The sequence below is a fragment of the Electrona antarctica genome (assembly GCF_951216825.1).
Source record: "Electrona antarctica genome assembly, chromosome: 11".
NCBI lineage: Eukaryota > Metazoa > Chordata > Actinopteri > Myctophiformes > Myctophidae > Electrona > Electrona antarctica.
In genome coordinates this window covers 15,523,523-15,547,832 of record NC_136792.1, presented here as the reverse complement: position 1 = coordinate 15,547,832, position 24,310 = coordinate 15,523,523, and the positions used below count along the sequence as shown (strand labels likewise).

The 24,310-nt window shown below is 45.0% G+C and overlaps 2 protein-coding genes across 2 annotated transcripts; one reads left to right on the top strand and one right to left on the bottom strand.

Annotated features, from left to right (window-relative positions):
• Positions 1–557: 557 nt before the first annotated feature.
• cyp2y3 (cytochrome P450, family 2, subfamily Y, polypeptide 3) lies at positions 558–23,271 on the top strand (the record flags this gene model as incomplete). Its single annotated transcript, XM_079513711.1, has 9 exons — positions 558–731; positions 2,143–2,305; positions 2,438–2,587; positions 5,140–5,300; positions 8,326–8,502; positions 14,656–14,797; positions 16,688–16,875; positions 17,747–17,888; positions 23,069–23,271. 9 exons carry the CDS (start codon positions 558–560, stop codon positions 23,269–23,271), a joined length of 1,500 nt encoding a protein of 499 aa, XP_079369837.1.
• Positions 10,151–11,878, bottom strand: LOC306932906 (CXXC-type zinc finger protein 1-like; the record flags this gene model as incomplete). The annotated part of the gene is made up of 1 exon (XM_079514881.1): positions 10,151–11,878. The coding sequence occupies one exon, from the start codon at positions 11,876–11,878 to the stop codon at positions 10,151–10,153; it is 1,728 nt and encodes a 575-aa protein (XP_079371007.1).
• Positions 23,272–24,310: the final 1,039 nt, after the last annotated feature.

Below are 24,310 nucleotides of genomic sequence, written 5' to 3'. Positions count from 1 at the left end.
AAAAACTAACCTAAAAACTGACGTGTGCGTGTGTGCGTGTGTGCGTGTGTGCGTGTGTGTGTGTGTGTGTGTGTGCGTGTCCGGCCATTTACTTCACTCTCAGGTACAAATATTGTACCAAAATTGTACAAAATATTGTAGAAAAGCTTTAATAGCACCTACTATATAAGATAAGCTTTTTGGAATTAGAACTGTAGGCGATAGACACTATTTTAGGCCAATAAGATATACCACATTTTGCACTTCAAACAAAAGAAGCCTGTTGGCTGCCGGACTATGTAAAGCACTTGGATAAAGGCGCTATATAAATCCACCATTCACAATTTTAAAAGGTTGAGAATCCACTGAGCAGTGTGAGCACCCAGCAGGCGTGGTTTTGACGTCAGAGCAGGTTGACCCCTGACTGCATTCCAACAGGCTTGCTTATCGGCCTGGATCTGCATAAACATGCCACTTGGGTTCAGTCTGCTTTAAACAGCCAGTGGGACACACACAGCCACAGACTGCTAGAGTCAACTCAACAACTCAACGTCTGACATTATCCAGCAAAGAGAGCTATGGATCATCTCTCATGTACATTTCTGCTAGCAGGCCTGGTCTTGGCTCTGCTCTGGGTGTTTGTTGTGAAGAAGCGTAAACAGTACCACCTGCCTCCTGGACCCACAGCGCTTCCTCTCATTGGAAATCTGCATCAGCTGGACAGACGAGCCCCATTTAAAACCCTGGCCAAGGTGAGAAGACACACAGGTCCAGTAAATCAGCACTGTGGAATGTTTTAGCCATACATTATATTGGAAATGCTGTGTGTGCCTGTATGTCTGTGCCTCTCTCTCTCTCTCTCTCTCGCTCTCTCTCTTATCTCTCTCTCCCCCTTTCTCCAATCACAAACTTAGGGCACTATATTGTGCCACCCCTTACACCTTATCCCTAAACGTTTTTGCCATTTTTTACTATTTTTAAAATAGTTCAAATAGCCGATCTACATCGACACGATGTGAGCTTGTAGATGGGCTATTTTAACTATTTAATTATTTCTGTGCCGCTATAGCTGTTAGCATAAATCCCAGTTCCCAGTGCCACCATCAGCGTCCACTTTAAGAGAAGGAGTTTGCCCGCCCCCCTGACCCCCACTTCACACACACACTTAATTGCTATCATTAGCGCAAGCGGCACACTGTCACCTGTCGTCAGAAACGTTTTAAACATGTCGGGAGTCACAAATTACATCCGAACTTTGGATGGCAGAAGATCCACCAAGGACAGCTCTCCAAAATTCAGACTTATGGAGGTTTGAAAATCCTGCTTTGAATTGAGGTAAACTGAGAAAAGTTTTAACGTCCCATAGCTAGTGGTGACGGGGCGTTGCCATAGCAACCGGACCAATGTTAAAAGCTGCCGTGGGGCTCAACCATTAAATGGTAAATGGTGCATTTATATAGCGCCTTTATCCAAGGCGCTTTACATAGATAGATGTGCATTACATTCATACACTGATGGCAGTGGAAACCATGCAAGGCACCAAACAGCACATCAGGAGCAATTAGGGGTTCAGTGTCTTGCTCAAGGACACTTCGACACTAACTCTGGGGGAGCCCGGGTTCGAACTGGAAACCTTGTGGTTACCATCCGGCCACTCTACCCCTGAGCCACCGCCGCCCCCCATTATATACAAAATGGTGGGGGTCCGTATATGGACCTAGCAAACAACGTCTCCTAGTGGCGAGGTCCGGATATATATGGACCTGGCGCAAAAATAATTAAAAGGTAGAATAAGGTCAAGAATACAAGATTTTGGCCGAATTCTCTATCAGCAAACAGGTGCCGAGTGTCATTAGACCAACAACCTACCTCAAACCCTAACCTAACCTAACCCTAATCGCAAGCACGGAGCAGCGCATGTTCGACCGCATGTCCGACTGCATGTCCGACTGCATGTCCGACTGCATGTCCGACCGCTGTTCCCGCATGTTGGATCTTTGGTGTGTTGGACCTGCGTGTGCATCCCAGGCTACAGCCGCTACAGTGGAAACGTGTGTGAATCGGCACTAATCAGCGTTGCCGTTTAGTATTTTTAATCTGTTTTAGAAATGTTGGCGTATCTCAAATTCTTTCTTCCTTGACTGTGTGTGTGTGTGTGTGCAGCTCAGTGAGACCTACGGGCCGGTGATGACGGTGTACATCGGCCCCAGGCGGGCGGTGGTCCTGGTGGGATACGACGCTGTGAAAGAGGCCCTGGTGGATCAGGCTGATGACTTTTCAGGCCGGGGTACAATGCCCTTCATGGTCAGAGCTACCAGGGGATATGGTAGGTGGGAATGGTACATATACTGGCATAGCGGTTTAGGCAGTATATCGGCAGCTTTTCCGATACTGGTACCAGTATTGAAACAATTCTAATACAATGAAGGATCTTTATTCCATTGTGTGTTCGTGTCAGGTTTGGCCATCAGCAACGGAGATCGCCACCGTCAGCTCCGCCGCTTCACCCTCACCACACTCAGAGACTTTGGGATGGGACGGAAAGGCATGGAGCAGTGGATCCAGGAGGAGAGCAGACACCTCACAGCACGCATAGCGGACACTGAAGGTTTGTGAAACGCCTCACAGAATGCGTAGAGGACACTGAAGGTTTGTGAAACGTCTCACAGAATGCGTAGAGGACACTGAAGGTTTGTGAAACGCCTCACAGAATGCGTAGAGGACACTGAAGGTTTGCGAAACGCCTCACAGAATGCGTAGAGGACACTGAAGGTTTGCAAAACGCCTCACAGAATGCGTAGAGGACACTGGTTTGTGAAACGCCTCACAGAATGCATAGAGGACACTGAAGGTTTGTGAAACGCCTCACAGAATGCGTAGAGGACACTGAAGGTTTATACACTAAAGCAAGTGTATAAACAAGAAAGGGTCTCAGAATGCCAAGTACCTTGGCATCTGGCATCTGGCTGGATGATAAATTGTCATTTAAATTCCACATTGAAAATCTTGTCACCAAACTGAGACAAAAAATTGGTTTAAGACAAAGCATGTTTTCCGGCATCCTGTAAAAAAAGACAATCATTGAAGCCACATTTCTCTCTGTTCTGGACTATGGGGACATTATTTACAGGATTGCTGCTCCATCCATTTTAAAGCACCTCGATAAGGTTTACCATTCTGCCCTAAGATTGGTCACTGGTGACAGCTATGGTACCATTGTACACTCTATGGGAACACAGGCTTGCCCTCTCTGTCTGAGAGACAGGACAAGCACTGTTTATTTTCAAAGCCATCTCAGGAATAGTCCCCTGAGCCCCTCTTACATTTGCTCTATGTTGGATCCGAATCCAAGTCCCTATCATACCCACTCGAGTGACTTCCTGACCCTCAAGATTCCATTTGCTAACTCAGAGCTAGGCAAAGCAGCTTTCTCTGTCAGTGATTGGAACGAGCTCCAGAAGTCCCTAAAAATCAGATCACTGCCTTCCTTAGGGAAATGATTTCTAGCACTTTTGTTCAACAATGGATCAGTTTTAATTAATTCTCGGTCTATTTGTTATAGTTATTTTAGTTTTGAGTACTTTCTGTCATCCGATACATATATTTGATATTGCTGTACTAGACATGTACGTGCCCGTCGGCCACCGGCCTACTTGGGAACGATGCAACTTGAGAACCTAATAATACCCGTTGTCATAGCACCCGTTTTAACTATTTGTCTGTCCCTTTTGTGCCCATACTGTATATGGAGATCTAGTATGCAATACCTGTTGTCATACCACCCATTTTAACTGTCTGTATGTGTCCCACATGGAGATCTCTGTATCTGTCTGTGTGCCTGTGTCTGAAGAGTGGACTGGTTAAGTGTGGGGTTGCCATGGCAATTGGCTGAGGCAGAGGCTGGAAATTGCACAGGTGAGGGGATTTAGGCTGATTAGAGCCTGACCAGAGCCTTTTGTGGTGGCACTGCACTCCCTGCGGGGGTGTGGAACGTGTGTGTCGAATTTGAAGTCGGTGGGGCGAACGGTTCTCGTGCATTACAACCGTACACACACACACACACACACACACACACACACACACACACACACACACACACAGACACACACACACACACACGTGAGGACGCAAATTGTGATTTGCCAGAATGAGGTGATGTATGATGATATGAGCGCCCCTCGCTTCACACGGGTGTGATGTGTGCTAGAACTGTGCTAGAACGTGTCCGTTCTGAGTGGAGGCCCCTAAGGAAAACGTGGGTGTATGAAGTCTCCTCTTCCTCCCACTTCCAGTAGATGAAATGGTTGAAGGACAGTGCATATGAGCTCTCTCTCTCTTTAGTCATCCAGGAAGAAGTAGTTTCCACTCCTCTTTTGCTCTGCATTCTTTATGGAATGCATCTTGTTGATTCTTGGTCTGTAGTTGTTGGGGTCTCTTCTGAAGGTGACCGAGGAACTTGTTTGGCTTGTCATCCTTGACAATGGCAATCCTAGTGTTCTTTTCTGACATCTTCTTGCTTGTTGTCAGGTTGTGGGTAGAGCAGAAATCTCTCCCCATAGTAGCCTACTTGAAACAGTCCCTTTAGGATGTATATGCCCACCTGCTGTATAACGTTAATGGCGTTTAATGCTTATTGCGGGGAAATGTGCTCTCCACAGGGACCACCGCCTGGAGGACGTACTTCTTGAAATAAAATTGTGCGACTGAACTCATGGTTGCTCTGATCGGGGTGAAACCTTGCCCAAAATTGGAGTCGTATTATGTCATAGATATGTCATAGACGACTGATGTCATAGATGACTGACTGATCGTCCCACAGGCTGCTCAAATTAAGTCCGAGATCCACATTGGAGCCACAGTGTTCCCATGTGGATCCAGAGATTTATTTTCCACATAGTCCCTTAGAGCAGTGGTTCTCAACCTGTGGGATTGAGAACTCTAGTTTTCGCTGGCTGCACTAATAACTTCTGGGCGGGCCCGTCTAGAGTTTGAATGGACAGGTATCAGTCAAAAGGGAGACATCGAAGAGGAAGGACGGGTGGGGAGGGATCATCCTCCTTGTGAGGATTGACCAAATTATTCATTATTAATGGGTCAAACAGGAATAGGTTCATGTGAGATGGTTGCATCATGTGTTGCGTGTTTCTCCCTGAAACGCAGGCGCGCCCTTTGATCCCACGTTCTTCCTGAGCTGCACGGTGTCCAACGTGATCTGCTGCCTGGTGTTCGGCCAGCGCTTCACCTACGACGACGCTCACTTCCTCCACATGTTGACCATCATCAATAACACCGTCACGTTCTTTAGCAGCCCCATGGCACAGGTGAGACAGTGATGGGCAAGCAGTGGGGTGAAATCATTCTGACATACAGTACATTCTCTCTCTCTCTCTCTCTCTCTCTCTATCACACTGCTGCGCCCCATACAAAACATTCATTTATTGCAGATTTGCAGTTTGTCCAGCTGCGGACATAAGTTATTTTATTATTATTATGAATGCATGTCATAAAAAGTTTGGATAACACTATTGCTAACATGTGTTAACTATACGCAATTAAATTGTAACCTTTTTATCCTCCAAAACAATGAAGATTATTATTATTATTATTATTTATCTTTGAGACAAATAAATAGGTCCAATCCATGTGTCCTAATTTATAACCGTATACACTTTATTAAGACACCTATAGTAGGCTTAGCCTGTTCTTTGGGAATCGTTACCATGCAGAACAATTAAGCGGATCGAGTTTCTCAACCATCCGTCACCTCACCTAAAAACTTACCTTCGTTCAATGATGACCAAAAAACATGCGATTTCCTTGCTCATAGACAAAGACTTGACTGATGAGTTGAAGTGCTGAAAAGTGAAAAGCTTCTGTTTGGGGAATGACAGTCGCACAAGATATCTTACTTGAACCCGTGGATGCTATCTATGCATGCATGCTGAATTGTTTTGATTGATTGATTGATTGAAATTTTTATTTCACAGTGTGTGTAGAATAGCCTGGGTAGGCTACATTTCAAACTAGATAAAGTGCCCCTCGGGGCACAGGTCTCCACCAGGGCAGGGCAGGTTGTGGCCTCCTGGTGGCGCTATAATAGGCCAATGTGAAAAGGGTGCCATTTCTTCTTACGCCTTGGATGGCAATTGGACAATTTGAGGTATTTTGTTTGTGTTTTGTAAAAATGTTTTGTAAAAATCCAGCTGTTGGTAATGGTGGCACTATAACAGGCCAATGTGAATCAGGGTGGGATATATTCCTCATGCTAGTAGGAAAGTCCGTGAAAGATTTCACGTAAATTGCAGTGCACGCTGCGTTCATGATTTGAGGCTTTTTGTTCAAAACGGGCCAATCCTGCAAACTTTGAAAGCCAATTTTGGCATCGCCCGGGTTAAAGGTGCCGGAGATTAGCTGGTAACAGATGGACGGACGGACGGACGGACGGACGGACGGACGGACGGACGGACGGACGCACGCACACACGCAAGCACAGACACACATTTTAACCATTTATTTATGTCCACACAAAGGATATGCATACAAGGACACAAATATTATAGGTGCATTAAATTTACATCTGCAAAGTCATGGCATGTGTTTTCATGATACAACAGGCATGTCACACAGTACTCAAGTAACAGCCTCTCCGCCATATATGACGGCTGCCAATTATAGCAGACACCACAATACTTTTCCTCCTTTTTGGGCATCCCAAGTTGTTGGAACCCTCTAACAACCAGTCTGTGCGTATGCCCTAGGCTCCGAAATATAAAGACATATAGTCTGCACCTATAGCCCAGCTCTGAGATGTTATGTAGAAGTGGTTGGTATTTTATGACCTTGGTCATAAAGGCTTCCTGAGTTATCACAGAGTTGGAACATGGATGGAATGACCCTGGAATGTTTGTACATTCTCAGTTTCTCACTGAAGATGCATGGTATTTTGATATATCCTTTGCTATGAGTTCCACTATTCTATCATGGCGTGCTATGTACATTCCTTTGTATGCATAACATCCATTCAAGATGTGTGACAGTGTTTCAGTGATCTGTTCTGTGGTGTGGTGCAAGCAATGAGGGACCTGAGTGGTGGGGAACCAGATGGATAGATTGAGTCTGGTGGGAAGGACTTGTAGTCTGGCCTTAACTGTGAATGTGATAATGTCCTGATTTGCTTGTCTACATATGACTCCATTCATTCAATCATGAATCAATGGCTTGTGTTAGAACAAAAATCTACACTAGCTGAATATAGCAGGGGCTAGCGCCCCTCAAAAAATTACACCTGTGTGAAGTGAGGGGCGCTCTTATCATTGTACATCATCATGATGTAAAATACACACTATGCCTATTTGCTCAGACACTATGACGACTATGTAAAATGAATTGTCAATGGGAATTTTATGTTTGTTTAAGACGAAGTTTGTGGATGGTAACCAAAAGCTGGATGTACATAATCATACATCACATTCCGTGCTCAAACAATGAAATCATCACAAATGTCATTCCGGCCAATCACTTTTGGCGTCTTCATTTTTCTGCCCTCACTTTTATCTTCAATATCTACTTTGCTCAGCCAATCAAATCATCGCTATGGGGTGATCCACCAATTAGCCGAATGTTTGTGTTAACACAAACCCAGAAAGCTGGGCATAGGAGGGGCTAGCACCCCTTAACAAGAAAATGCATTTTCAGGTTAGGATACCAATTGTATCCAATTCGGAGAGACATGATACATTTTGCTTTTGAGGGGTGTTAGCCCCTCCTATGCACACCTTTGTGTGTTTGTAGCACGGAATGTGATTTGATTGGCTGATGTATGATGATGTATGATGATAAGAGTGCCCCCTCACTTCAGTGAGTGTGATTTCTGTATTATGAATACATGATTGGTCTGTATTGAGTCTGGACAACAACAAAACGGACACAGACAGACAGACAGACAGACAGACAGACAGACAGACAGACAGACAGACAGACAGACAGACAGACCACGTATAAAGTATTTTTTTGTGAATCGGATTTGAACCAAATTCCTTTTGGTGGTTTGAGATGTGATTCAAATCTGCTTTCTAAACATGTCTCTGTCTGGACACTATGACACTGAGAACTGTTTTATATTCATTGAATGATGAGTCTGCTCAGTCAATGAACTACAAAACAGGTTTCATCAAGGATGTCTGATTGTAGTTTCAACAGCAACCAATAGGATAATGGTTGAATACAAAAAAATGGTTGTGATCACTGGCAAACAGTCTGGACAGTCAGTCTTAAAAGTTTAGAATCAAATGGGATTTGCCTACCATCGAAACAAAGCCCAAGTTATCCTCTGGTCATCTCTTGCAGATGTACAACATCTTTCCTTGGCTCATTGAACGTTTGCCAGGCCAGCACCAAAAAGCTTTTGCCAACATCGAAGAGCTGAGAGAGTTCATCAGTGAGAAGATTAAAGACCACAAGGAGACCATGGATCCAGACTCACCTCGTGATTACATCGACTGCTTCCTCAACAGGGCCAAGAAGGTATTTTATCTGTATCCTATATTGCAGTAGTTTTCAACCGGTGGTCCGGGGACCACCAGTGCTCCTTGAGGGACTTCCAGGTTCCCCAGCTAAATGATGGAGTTGCTAACAAAATGGACCATTATAGATCTTTAACTCTTGAGAGTGTAAAATGGAACCAAATGTGGTTTGATTTTACGCTCTTAAGAGTTAAATTATTGTTAAACATCTGTATTACATAATTTACAAGAACACAATTAGAGAATGTAGAAGAATTGTTATTTAGATCGTTTGCCTGTTATCTCTCCTATGTCCACATCAATACAGCATGGCATTTTGGACAAAATATTATTTAGTTTAGGGTCTGAGAGTCTATGGGCTCCATTTTCGTCACCGCTAAACCCCTTATCCCTAAACGCCTTTGCCTTTTTTTACTATTTTGAAAAACATTTTTTAATAGTTAACTAGCCAATCTATATTGACACATTGTGAGCTTGTAGACTGGCCATTTTAACTATTCAAAAATGTTTAGCAAAATAGTAAAAAAAAAAAGGCTAAGAAGTTTAGGGATAAGGGTTTTAGCGGTGACGAAAATGGAGCCCTAAATCTCAGCAAATAGTGGTCTGTGGCTCAAATGCCTAATAAATAATGGACCTTGATATGAAAAGGTTTGAAAACCACTGCGATGATGAAGTCACCTCAGGAGCCTGCTGTCATATAGTCGTTCAAGTCGTTCAATTGTTCAGAGTAATTGAGAAACCTGTGAACATTCCCACCTCAGAAGATCGCACTTCTTGAGAAAGCTTGGTGTTTCTTTCTTCCTGTGACCTCTGCTCCTGTTCAGTCATCTCTAGTGATGGCAGGTCAATTTCCAATGAAGATGTCCAATGAAGATGTCTTCCTGGCATTAGACAGAGGAAACTATAGCAGGGTTGTGGAGATGACTTATATGGAAGTAAATTGGACACACATATTATGCATGGCAAAATATGAAGGAAAAAATAAATAAATAAAAGGAGCTAAAAGCATTACAAAGTTATACAAATTATATAATCAAGCAGTGTCGAAGGCCACAGTGAAGAAATGGATATTCAACAGCGATTTAAAGGCCTGTAATGAGGGAGCAGAGCGAATATGGAAAGGTAGGTTGTTCCAGAATTTAGGGCCGGCCGCTGCAAAGGCCCGGTCACGCCTTGCACTTCGTTTTGAGATCAGTCGAAAGTAACTGGTCAGCTGACCTTAGGGGTCTGGTTGGGACGTATACAGCTATGAGTTTGGATAGGTACACGCCACGGGGGCCAGCCCGTTTAGGGCTTTAATAACTTAAAATCAATGCTCTGGTCATAGCCTAGTGGAGGGAGGCTAGGACCGGGGTGATGTGGTAGCGTTTCTTTCTTGCCAGTAAGGAGGTGAGCGGCAGCATTTTGTACTAGCTGCAGACGCCTAAGAGCCGACTGGTCAATACCTACTGTACATAGAGGGAGTTGCAATAATCTAACCTTGAGGTGATAAAGGCGTGGATTACGTGTGTGTGTGTGTGTGTGTGTGTGTGTGTGTGTGTGTGTGTGTGTGTGTGTGTGTGTGTGTGTGTGTGTGTGTGTGTGTGTGTGTGTGTGCGTGAGTGCGTGCGTTGCGTACGTGCGTGCGTGCACGTCTGTGTACTGTATATCTATAATTGCACAGCATGGGGGACAGACGTAGGCTGTTTATCCTTGTTGCTTCGGAGATCACTGGTCAAGGGGTCATGCTGAATGGTTTGATGCAACAGGAGAGGGAGCAGACTGCTCCTGTTTCTCATATCAGTCTGGAGATGATGCTTCTGCGCAGAAAGCTCCTCCAGCTTGTATAACGCCCTGACCCGTTCCAGGTCCACCTCTGCTCTCCTCAGCTTCTCCCAGTTGTAATGCCTGCGGCACTTCCGTTTGGAGAGGCTGCAGTGGTCTCCTGTCGGCTCAAACACGTTCCGGACCAGAGGACAGCCACACACCTCGTCCACCGGGGTCTTGCAGCCTCTGGGAGAATGCTCCGGACACACTACCTCAAGCCTTTTGCAGTACGTCTTGCTGCGGGGGTCGTACGCGTCGCAGAAGAGTCTGGTCGCTCCTTCGATCCTTGTTGGATACTTGGAGCCAAAAGAGGTCTGACACTCGTACTTAGCCCAACAGCGCTCCATATGTCTCAGTGCCACCTTTGAGTTGACGGTACGACCACAGGAAACACAGTCAATCTGCAGGTCCTCGTTATCCTCCTTTTTACTCGCCTCTTCGTCCCATTGTACCGCCTGCTGCTTGGCCTCGGCGACAACACCCTCCAGCTCGTGAAAGCGTCGCTCCATCTCGGTGAGGCGCAGGCGGGCGATCTGTTGGTTGCGGCGGATTCGCTCCAGCCGCTTCGTACCGAGCTCCTCTGCGATACAGGGGCTCTGCCGCCACTGCTGGATACGCTGTGGCAGGATCTGGCAGATCAGATTGGCGGCTAACTTCATGCCACAGTCCTCAGAGCAGTATTTAGAGTTGAGACGTGCTGCCACAACACAGCCTGGCACCAGGCACTCTCGTAACGCCTTCTCCTTCTTCTTCACCTTGACTGCATTGGCATTGTGCCAGACTTCATCTCTGTGTTTTCGCTTCAGTCTGTGGCGTCGTGACTCCTTTTCCTTGTTAAACTTCTTGTCTCGTCTTTTGACGTGCTTCACCTCGGGACTGAGTGGAAGACCGTCGTCCTCATCGCTGAACCAGGGTGCATTGTTGTCGTCATCTCCCCCCAATGCCTTATACTTCTGATGGACCTGCGCCTCATTGTCGTAGTCGTCCGAACAGTGCAGATGCCTGTGGGAGGAACTCTCCATCAGGCTCTCTTGCAAAGCAAACTCCTCCTCGTCTTTCACACGCAACATGTTCCTGCCTCTAACCTCACACTGCCTGAACTGACACATCCCTCTTATATTGTTCAGGCCACCAAACTTCTTTGTGTCCTTGTAGAAGTCACACTGGGCACAGTCTTCAGTCCTCCTGCATGGCTCACATTCCCCACACGTGCAGACAGAATGTTTTGCTTTTGATCCGTGGCGCATCTGAACCTCACATTCGGCAGTACTTGGATTGCTGTATTTTTCAAAACCGTCCAAATCGGTGTCCTTCTCTGAGGTTTTCGTTGAGTGATGCTTTACCTCCAGTGAAAGATTCTTATCTCTACATCCCACGCAGTACCACTCGCTGATCGCCGTGGCCATTCTCTCAGTGATATTCATACAGTGCCCGTGGAACAGTTCAGTGCAATTATTACACCCAATCATGAAGCTGTTGATATCCCGTTTCTGGCAGATACAGTAAAGTGGTGCATTTCCCCCCTCTATGCTACTGCCTTCAGGCTCGGTCATCGGGTCCATGTTAGACATTCTGAGATTGCTGTGGTCCTCGGGTACGTTGTCTATTATTACTGTAAGACATTCTTGCTATTTTACATAAACCGATAAACCGATATATCTACGTAACTAACCTATCTAAGTCTGACATCACAAGCTCTATATTTGGGCGTGGTTGATCTAGAGCTCTGTATATGGAGCCAGCAGAGACATATACTGTATGTAAAACTCCATATATGGAATTAGCTGATTCATCCAGCCAAGCACTATGTAAAGGGTGGTCATCACTCCTTTGAGTTAGACACAATCAGTGTTCCCTTGAATTAATCAATTCCTCTAGGACTAGAACCACCAACCAGCTCCCACCAGGAGAGAGTCCAGCAGATTCTGTACGAACAAGGATATTTGGCCTTACAACCCACATATCTCTGCATTGTACATTAGGGATCTTTAGATCCTCATTCTTAATTAGCAGGGTTGAAATCTCGGTTAAGTTCTTATCCGACAACGCTGTGGCGTGTCCTATGACAACCAGTCAACTTTCCTTTTAGTGGCATTTCATAGGCTACTCAATTGTAAAATGGGATGTGCAATTTATCTAAAACAAAATACATTGCATGGATGCACCTGGGACGTATCCTCAGTGATGTATCCTAAGGTCATCAGGGTTTCGGGTCTCCCAACATCATACCCCTCACTCAGGTGACCCAGCCGGGGTGATCAAGTCCCGACATACACGTCCCAGTCCCATGGGGGGCTGCCCTAAGGTTCGACCTCCCGTTAGTTCGACCGGATTAAGGTTGGTGAGGGATGCGTTGCTCCCGTGCTTGCGGTTATGTTTAGGTTAGAGTTAGAGATAGGGTTAGTAATGGTCGATCTAACGGGAGGTCGAACCAATGACATGTTACCGTCCCATGTACGTCCCAGTAGCTACCCTCGATCAGTCCCATTAGGGAAAAACCAGGGCCACACAATCCGTTCCTCCTGAACTACTCTGCCGGGACTGAGAGGTACTATTCTGGCGTGTGGAAGGACTAGGCTCTGTGGGTTGACTCCTGTCTGGGTCTCACCAGGTCCACTCCTGCTCTCACCATGCAGGTCCAGCCCCTATGCGTTGCACCAGACTCCCAGCACCAGGCACTTCATTCAGGAATGGTGGATTCTCGAGCCACAATGGTTCTGCAGGCTCCACCTTGCCCATGGTGGTACTGCAGGCTCCGCTTGCGGCTTGAGTGGTACTCCTAAAGGCCTTACCGTGGGTTTGTTGGGCTTCTTCCTCACGGAAGACACAGGCTAGGGGCGCCAACCCATCTCAAATGAGATCAAATATAAATAATGAGAATGCATGATAGGCTTTATAAAAGATTGCAATAATGAAGATTTTTTTCTTTACAAGGAATCCAAAAATATACGGTCCAAAAATAGTGTTAAAAATGGTAATTAAAGAAAAAGAAAACAATCCACTTACGCCTAATTCAAGCACAACAGTCTAGAGATAAGCTGACTCTATACTGACTGTGTTAATCAAGGGACAGAAGCTATCAGAGCAGCATTGTGCCCCTCTTTCCTATACTAGCCTACCTGACTGAATGCAATACCCACAAACTGGGCCTTTCCTTTGATGGAGCAAACCCAACTGTCTTGAGGACAGGTTTAGTCACCAATATCACTAGTGAAAATAAACAAAGCCAAACTTTCAGAAACCTTACAGTAGGCCTAATCATCATAATCCACAAGGAAGCAAAACAACTCTTTTCATTGCTAATACAAATTACACTGAATAACGCACACACCCCTGGCAAGTGGTATGTCCCAATTAGAGTCCTCCACCTATACAAGGAGCCCTGGAGTCATGTGTTACTCTTCCAAGTCAGAGAGGATAAAGATGATACTGGAAGCAGCTAAAAGATTCCTGGATGTACTGGATGTCACTGGAGAAGATTTGGACAGCACTTTAAGGGAAGGATACACATCATCGCAGGCCTCAGGGTCTGGTATATAGGAATGGACAGTCAGGACAGAATATGGAAGGCGAGCACCGTAAATAGATATAGAGTGAATAATTCATACAGTAGGTGGCGGTATGCACCTTCAGTGGTAGTAACCCGCCCTTAAACCGAGAGAAGAAGAAGAAGAAGAAGAAGAAGGTGGATCAGACCAGTATAGGAAGTAGGCCCCTATGTGTTGATCAATGAGCTTTAGTTAAATCAATAAATCTATGTCCAAGCAAGCTTATTGTCTGTATCCTTTGTAACCTGAAATGAAAATGAAAACTTTAACCTGGGTCAAGATGTAAGCACAAACTCTCTGAATACAAATTAACGTACCTAGCTTGTAGCATTCACATTGTTTGGTGCTGACGATGAGGTTATAGTAAAAGGTCATGGTGATTATACTGCAACATAAAATAAAAATACTGGTAATGAGTAGAATGCATATGATAATCAGAAAATAATATGTAATCGTGGAGAAGAATAACATGTGAGGCTAAAATATATATATAATTGGGGAAAGGCAGTCTCTGTCTTTACCACATAAGCCTACAAGTAGACTTACTCTTGTTTTTCACTCGTCTTAATCATATTAATAGCCTACTATAACTGTTATTTGGAGGAAGCTTGCACAAAATAATTTCAGCTATCCTATATTCATATACCTGGAGTAAACTTGTGATGCGACAGCAAACTGCAGTAAAACCCTCCCGTCATCAATGTGTAACTTTGAGAGTGTGTCAGACTTGCCTAACCTTGCCAACCGTATGCCTTAAACTGTATATACGGTATGTTTACTGTACACTTTGGTGTGCTTAGGACAAGGAGCTTGAGACATCAGAGTTCCACGATGACAATCTGGTGTCTACCGTGTTAAATCTGTACCTGGCAGGAACAGAGACCACCAGCACAACACTCCGATTCACACTCAGTGTGCTCATCAAGTACCCCAACATACAGGGTAAGTGACTAGTACCCCAACATACAGGGTAAGTGACTCAACACAAGGACAATTATGTTTTAGCTTTTAGGTTTTATTTATTCACACATAAAAATATAATTTGAAGAATCAGAAATTAAAACATTTAAAAGTAAACAAAAATACCAAAATATAAAAAATACCAGTAATACATTCAAATAGAACGTGTACGCGCATCCGTAGACTACTGTTATTCGGATCTTCTCTGGCTTTTTTTTAAAACTACGTCGCTGTCAGACATGTGATCAGACATCCGAGGTTCGGAACTGATTTCAGATTTTTCATCGCATCGCGATTGAAATATAAACGTTTCTCGAGAAATATAGCTAGCGTGAGCTATTGCTAATGTAGCCCGCAGACAAGACCCAGCCCGCAACAGCCCTAATTGGCATGACAGGTGGCGAGTTGGTCTGGCGAGTGGGAGCCGCGGGTTCAATCCCCGCTTCCGCGTAATGCTACAATCTGGCGTAGTCGGCAGGACGTGGAGCATGGTATCCTCGCGTGAGGGACATGAGGGACATCGTGTGCGGCGGTCCGCGGTGTGAAGCACGTCCTCGCGCTTCAAAGACTGGGGGGGTGATTGTAGCCCCCAGCCAAGACCCAGTCCGCAACAGCCCTGAGAATCTGGCTCAGCCTTATTGGCATGACAGGTTGCGAGTTGGTCTGGCGAGTGGGAGCCCCGGGTTCAATCCCCACTTCCGCATAATGCTACACTAACATTAGCCTTTTCTTACAATGGAGGTCTGCGAGCCTCCTGCGAGTGGGGAAAACAAAAGTACTTGAATTAGTTGAATAGTAATCTCCCCACGCAAGTTATTTAGCACTTGTGGTCACACAGTCACAGTCTTAAGTGTTAAGTGGAGGTGTTTAAAAGAGTCAGGAGTGTCATTATAGGCAATACACAAAGGTTAATTAAATATGATCTGATATGCAACATTCTCATTTAACTCAGAGCCCACCTTTGGCGTAGATTTGCGTCATTTGAATTAATCTGACCCACAGCGTCAATCTACGCCAAATGGTCTTTTATAGCGATTATGATCGATCAGGTCGTGATATTACTTGCATTAGCATTTGACTGCTAGCTGTTTTCTGGTCAAAACAAGGTTTATTCCACGGCTCATAGCCAACGCTGTGATCCTCGCGATGCGGCTTTCTCGTTGCCGATAGCGAGACCGGACGTGGATGCGACAACACAAGTGGTGCATTCAATATCGATATATCGATATGGCAATATATGTACTTTCCGACGATGAATCGATACAGACGCTGCTATATCGATTGTATTATTATGTGACCGCAGTTTTGAACACATGGTGTAGGTGCAATGCACAATAAAGCCACGGGGTGGCTCCATTACACAGCACACACGACCACGTGTGGCCCATGAGCCATCTGCACATGCATCATTTTGGAAATATAAACATTTTTCCCTTATGCATAAGATCAGTATCGGCCAATTGTGAGAAAAGTGATCGGGATCTGTAACCAAAAAAACTGATCAGAGCATTTCTAATAAGAAGAACATTTTATTTTAGATTTCTGTGGGCCTTAAAGTGTTATTGTATTTGTGCAATACTAAAAGTCTACAGAATAATAAAGAAGAGCTCTTATAGTAAATAAATGGTCATTATTTGGAATCTGCAATATATCGATATATATATGTCGATATATCGATATATATCGTATCGTGGCCTGTGTATCATGATGCATATCTATCGTGAGGTTTCAAGCAATATCCGCCACTAGACAACACACAAAAATCCCGGCAGTACGAGGTGAATTAATTAATTAATCCTGGCAGGTATTAATTTGACTTCACCGAGAAATTTTCAATGTGTAATTGGTTTTGTTTTTGCCTGCTTCGTTCAGAGCAAATGCAGCAGGAGATTGATGACCTGATTGGCCAAGAGAGGTGCCCAAATATGGAGGACAGGAAGTCCCTCCCCTTCACGGATGCAGTGATTCATGAGATCCAGCGGTTCGTGGATATTGTTCCCATGAACATTCCTCACTATGCAATACAAGACATCTCCTTCAGGGGCTACACCATCCCCAAGGTATCTAGATCACATAGATAACATCCCCAAAGTACCCCATCGTTTCTTTATCACCAGTTCTTTGTTTGAGGACTGTCTCTCCACCCTACATACAGTATGTAGGCTATGGGCAAGCTGCCTATAGCCTTGTAGGCAATATTAGGCTATAGTGTGCTGCGTTGCTGCCTGGCCTTGTTGATACGAGGTCCCGGGTTTGCCTTCCGGCCGAGGCTACACATATTCCATATGTAGCTGATAATTGTGTAGCCAGACGACAACTATTCCACAATCTTTGAAAGCTATAGAGTCTGGAAGTACACCTCCCAAAAGCATTTTTTTATTTAAAACGTATTTCTGAATTTCCATTTCTGCAGCAAAATGAATCTGCATGCTTGTGCCATGAACGAAATACTTAAAACAGTGCGGATGCATGCAGTACGACTGTGAAATGCATCGAACAGCACAGTTTGATGAATTTTGACCCATAGCTTGGGGGGCTGTAACCAAACTAACCATGGTGACGGCTGTAACCATGGTGACGATAAGTCCCATACCCTGAAGTCCTTGATATAAAAGCTCTAATAAACAACGTACATTTTGGGAAAGTGAAAACCGGGCGTTGTTACTTGTGCATATAAGTATAGTAAAAAGCGTTCGAACAAAACCTCTTAAATCCATTGGACCATCAAACAGTCTGCTAAAACAGCTACGTAACTCCACCACCTCTCATACAGCACCTGAGTCTGTTTGACCAGAATCGAACAGAGCCTTAATCTGTAAAATATAATTTTTACTTCCAGCACCTCACTATTGAGGTCCTGACCTATAACACCCCATCATCTAGTGAAAGGGGATTACTAAGCAATAACATGACGTCTTGTTTTCACATCAGGGAACACTGATCTTCCCCATGCTGCACACCATCCTGAGAGAGAAAGGCCAGTGGGCCACGCCCTGGTCCTTCAACCCACAGCACTTCCTGGACCACAACAGCAACTTTAAGAAGAATTCCGCCTTCCTGCCCTTCTCTGCAGGTACAGCACGCAATAATTGTTTCCGTAGGAGGCGAGACGAGACGTGGCTTGTGATTGGCTGAAGCGGGGGTAGGGAGTGCTCCGCTGTGTTCACTTGGACCACGTGCGAGGTGGTGTAGACATGTCGGAGGTACCGAAAGTCGGGGGAAATGAGGATTTATGATTCTGTCCCTATTCTGGCCCCATGCACGTGTACGTACAGAATTCATGTTGTGTTCTGTCTGTGTGTTTTTTTTTAACCTTTTATTTATTGCTTTTGACAAAATGAGGTCTGTGTTTGATGGCCGCCTCAATGCTTTTCCAATGGAAGTCACATGGTTTGACCAGACAGAACACAGAACATGTGCACCCCCTGGGGTCAAGTTCAAGCTACGCCCATGAGTCAACCTAGTGTCCCTCCCTGCTGAACAAGTACCACAGTCAACCTATAGTGTCCCTCCCTGCTGAACAAGTACCACAGTCAACCTATAGTGTCCCTCCCTGCTGAACAAGTACCACAGTCAACCTAGTGTCCCTCCATGCTGAACAAGTACCATGAGTCAACCTATAGTGTCCCTCCCTGCTGAACAAGTACCATGAGTCAACCTATAGTGTCCCTCCCTGCTGAACAAGTACCACAGTCAACCTATAGTGTCCCTCCCTGCTGAACAAGTACCATGAGTCAACCTATAGTGTCCCTCCATGCTGAACAAGTACCACAGTCAACCTATAGTGTCCCTCCCTGCTGAACAAGTACCATGAGTCAACCTATAGTGTCCCTCCCTGCTGAACAAGTACCACAGTCAACCTATAGTGTCCCTCCCTGCTGAACAAGTACCATGAGTCAACCTATAGTGTCCCTCCATGCTGAACAAGTACCACAGTCAACCTATAGTGTCCCTCCCTGCTGAACAAGTACCATGAGTCAACCTATAGTGTCCCTCCATGCTGAACAAGTACCACAGTCAACCTAGTGTCCCTCCATGCTGAACAAGTACCACAGTCAACCTATAGTGTCCCTCCCTGCTGAACAAGTACCATGAGTCAACCTATAGTGTCCCTCCCTGCTGAACAAGTACCATGAGTCAACCTATAGTGTCCCTCCCTGCTGAACAAGTACCACAGTCAACCTATAGTGTCCCTCCCTGCTGAACAAGTACCATGAGTCAACCTATAGTGTCCCTCCCTGCTGAACAAGTACCACAGTCAACCTATAGTGTCCCTCCCTGCTGAACAAGTACCACAGTCAACCTATAGTGTCCCTCCCTGCTGAACAAGTACCATGAGTCAACCTATAGTGTCCCTCCCTGCTGAACAAGTACCACAGTCAACCTATAGTGTCCCTCCCTGCTGAACAAGTACCATGAGTCAACCTATAGTGTCCCTCCCTGCTGAACAAGTACCACAGTCAACCTATAGTGTCCCTCCCTGCTGAACAAGTACCATGAGTCAACCTATAGTGTCCCTCCCTGCTGAACAAGTACCACAGTCAACCTATAGTGTCCCTCCCTGCTGAACAAGTACCACAGTCAACCTATAGTGTCCCTCCCTGCTGAACAAGTACCACAGTCAACCTATAGTGTCCCTCCCTGCTGAACAAGTACCACAGTCAACCTAGTGTCCCTCCCTGCTGAACAAGTACCACAGTCAACCTAGTGTCCCTCCCTGCTGAACAAGTACCACAGTCAACCTAGTGTGTCCCTCCCTGCTGAACAAGTACCACAGTCAACCTATAGTGTCCCTCCCTGCTGAACAAGTACCACAGTCAACCTATAGTGTCCCTCCCTGCTGAACAAGTACCATGAGTCAACCTAGTGTCCCTCCCTGCTGAACAAGTACCACAGTCAACCTATAGTGTCCCTCCCTGCTGAACAAGTACCACAATCAACCTAGTGTCCCTCCCTGCTGAACAAGTACCACAGTCAACCTAGTGTCCCTCCCTGCTGAACAAGTACCACAGTCAACCTAGTGTCCCTCCCTGCTGAACAAGTACCACAGTCAACCTAGTGTCCCTCCCTGCTGAACAAGTACCACAGTCAACCTATAGTGTCCCTCCCTGCTGAACAAGTACCACAGTCAACCTAGTGTCCCTCCCTGCTGAACAAGTACCACAGTCAACCTAGTGTCCCTCCCTGCTGAACAAGTACCATGAGTCAACCTAGTATAGAAACGGAGAAGGCCAGCTTCCCTCCCCATAGCTAGGCCTGACACAATTATTACATAATCGCCAAACAAGAATAAGTTGTACTCTTATGTACATGTAGGCATACACAAGATGTAACAATAAAGCACAACCTTGACCTTAATCGCAATTATTTGAGATCATCACAATAATATTTGCATAATCGTGGTGAACATTTCCATGTTTATAAATTAATGTTGTATATTTCATTTTCAAGCATTTAATAATTTTATAATAAATAAATAATACAATGAATGTAATAATGAATCTTATAGCAGAAATAGCAACCCAGAGTTGGCGAAAGGGCCTTTCTGTGTGGAGTTTGCATGTTCTACCCTAGGGTAGGTAACCTCACAAAAACATGCAGTAATCCTGGTCTCTAATCTACCTCCGCTGATGGAGGGGAAAGGAACTGGTCAGAATAACGTGTTCCTTCCACGCGCTACGTCCGTCAGGTGAAAAGAAGCAGCTTGGACTCCTCATGCATAGAAGGAAGCATGAGGTCAGTCCGCTGACCCCCAGGTTGGCAGAGTTAGTGTAGCGCCCAGGATTACATTAGATAATAATTAACACTGGGTGAAAGAAATGGGTTGCAAAATCATGAGATCAAAAATATTTAAAAAAAAATAAAAAATTAAGAAATATCAGATGAACAAGCTTACAACGTGTGACTTCATGACGCGTTGTAAGCGTGTAGATCAGCAATTCATTTGACATTTTAGCGATGACTATTCAAGAATAGCAGATCTACAATGGCATTAGAATCGGCTGTCCTAACATGACCAATTGTGTTAGGTTGAAGCACCTGACTGAGCCAGAGAGGCACTGTGGTGCAGGAATCGAACCCCATTAGTCTCCATGGTGGCAGACAGGAACTTTACCCCTCTGCACCGAACGGACACCTACGAAATCTGCACTCCAGTGTCATTGTGTCCTCTTTGGCACGGAGCCCGTTCAGAGTGGGATTGTTTGGGCTGCAGCCAGAGCTGACTAATTGTTATAGGATACCTCTGGTGTCATTTGGCTCGGTGCCAACCTCCGGGCACACACCAAAACCTAATATCCTATAGCCTACTGTACAGACAGTGCCCCTCTCCCACAAACCCAAGGCTAATTGACTGACTTCAATGTAAACCAAAATTCATTAGCCCCCTCCCTCTGAAACGCCGGCCCTCCCATGGTCCCCCCAGTCACAAGCCCCCTCCCTCTGAAACGCCGGCTCTCCCATGGTCCCCCCAGTCACAATTTTCTGGAGCCATCAATGTGTTTGTAACTACTTGCTGTAATAAGACCTGAGGCCCATTCTACAAATGTTTTTTGTCTCCTAAAACTTTTTCATGTAGGCCCCAAAATTACAGTAGCCTATATGTATTTGGCCACGGACCCAGGGATGCTAAGATTTGAGTTAAAAATGTATACTAATAATAAAATATATCTATATAAACATAGTCAGCTGAATGAAGTAGCATTTTTAAATCATTATTAAATCATTACAGCTATGAATATTATCAATTCATTGCTGTAGGCTACAGATTATAACCACAATTCATACATGTGTATCTTTTTTCCTGCTATGCATCATGCATGCCTCGATGATTTTGTTATATACTGTACTGTATCGGCCTACAGTAGGTTCACTATTAGCTGAAAGCGGGCTTTCTGGTTTTCTGTGACTGTGAGTTTTTTCCAAGATGTTGAATGGGAAAGAAGTTCCTTCCGAACGTGCCCTGCAGTTGCTGATGGCTGAGCATGGAGGCGTGATGCCATCCGAAGACGCACATCCTAGCGCATTTTCATTTATATCAAACGAGATAAAAATATATATTTTTTTTTTGGAGTTGGCCTCTCCTTCTGCACCATACTCCTTGCTCTTTTGCGCATGTGCGTTGTCGTTCACTTCCCTGTTTCCCAGTTCCCAGTAAACTCTACTGTTCACAAAGAAAGGCTTACAGAGTAAAATCGGCCATATGTTCCCGGCACCCCGAGCATCTATTTTGAAAGAAATCCCGGTGCTGATTGTGTTAATGCTGTCCAAGTGTTCAGAATTCAGATTTAACATAAGGTGGCTATTATCACACCAATCTTTAAAGTTATTGATCTCACTGACTATTACAGTGTCATCAGAGAATTTCAAGATGTAGTTGTTAGGCTAACTACTTCTACAGTAATTTGTGTAGGCAGTGGAAATAAATTTTGAACTTCTGAGATTACAGAATTTACCTTGACCTGTTGAGATCTGTTTGTTAACATGGAGTAGAACCACCTAATGATGAACAGATTTACTACATTCATGTTGTTTAGCTTTTTTACAAGTAGCAGTATCAGTATCAAAAGCAGAACTGAAGTCTGCAAAGGGGACACATACATAAGCCTTTGGCTCCTCCAAGTGCTTACTAATTAAATGGGTTAAATTGACTACAGCATCCTCTGTGCTGCGCCCGGCCCTGTAAGCAAATTGTAAAGGATCCATAGAGGAAGCCACCTGAGACTTAAGTGAATTCACAATGATTCTCTCAAAGCATTTCATAACCCCACAAGTTCAAGCAATAGGTCTATAATCTTTGTTCACAGAGGGACAAGATACTTTGGGAACATGAATTATGATATATATACCTTACCTTACCTTACCTATGAATGACTTTTTCCAGCTATCAGGAACCATGTGTTTGTCTACAGACTGTTGGAAAATAGGGCACCAGGCAGCTGTAAGCTCTTCTGAGCGCCAAAACAATAAAAATAAAACATTTTATTTTTTTATTTTTTTTACTCTGTCCCAACTCTGTCTGCCCAGTGTCCCCCCAGTGCCCCCCCAGTGCCTCCCCAGTGCCTCCCCAGTACCTCCCCAGTGTCTCCCCAGTGCCAGTGTCCCGCCAGTGCCTCCACAGAGCCTCCCCAGTGTCCCCACAGTGCCTCCCCAATGGACCCCCAGTGCCTCCACAGTGTCCCCACTGTCCCCCCCAGTGCCTCCACAGTGTCTCCTGTAGGTTTTTATCATTGTGTTTGTCTTGTATCTCCCCAGGGAAGAGGGCATGTGTCGGAGAGGCTTTGGCACGCATGGAGCTGTTCCTGTTCATCGTGGCATTGCTGCAGCGCTTCAGCTTCTCCTGCAGCGGGGGTCCAGACTCCATCGACCTCAGCCCGGAGTTCAGCAACTTCATCAATTTGCCCCGCAAGTACCACGTCATCGCCTCCCCCCGGTTAGCGCAACCGTCGGCATTCTGAAGCGTGAATTGGAAAGTAAGCTCCATAGAGGGGGTCATCTATAGAAGGAGGAAATTGTGGAGGCTTTTGAGCGTGCGTGTGCTGAGAGAATGTGTACCAAGCTCCATAGAGGGGGTCATCTATTGTGTAGAAGGATGTAACCCAAAGCTACAAGAATCAGCTGAGAAAACCTGACGAAACCACGTTCACCCCCACGGCTCCCGGACTAGAATGTGATGTCTCTCCGAGACCCAAACTGACAAAAACATGTAATGTGCATTATGAATGAACCACCTATAAGACCTAGAGTAAAAATAGCACATCTACTACCACTCCTTTGTTTTTCTTCTTCTTCTTTTCAATCTATGGATTTTTTTTAAATAATTATTGTCAGGAAACGTCAAAAAATTATATTTACTGCATGACCTATAAAAATGGTAGCCTGGTTAACCACTCTCCCTTGAATACATTTCAGGAATGAAATGTATTCAAGGGGGAGTGGTTAACCAATGGGTCCGTGACCCCAAAATGTGTCCTGCTGACCACTACAATTATTTGAAAACTTTAGTAACAAGCTTCGTGACACAATTTTCTCTTTGGAAACTTGTGAAACGGGACATTCTGCATAACGAGTAGGCCTACTTTTGTACTTTTACATTTTTACAAGTACATTTTGAATTCCGGACTTCCAAGTATTCGTTGCAGTAGGCCTAGTCTTTACTTTACAAATATTGACTACTTTTTCCACCACTGTGTAACGCGATGCAAGTTGAATTGTTTGAGGAATGGTGATCAATCAAGCTACCGTACAGTATGTGTCAGCTGTGTCACTCCATCAGTGGCAGCACGTGTCCTACAGTCACGTTTGAGTCAGGGGAGAGATCGCTGTCAAATACTCACGCCTGGCTGCAACGCTAGAGGAGCCATCAAATTACACACGGCCAGGATCACCTTTCACTGCAGCTTTTATTAAATCTTAATAAGACTTTTTGTCACCGTTTGTTATTTTGCCATTAGTCGGAAATCAAGCCGGCTCATCAGGGGTATAGGCAACCTTTAT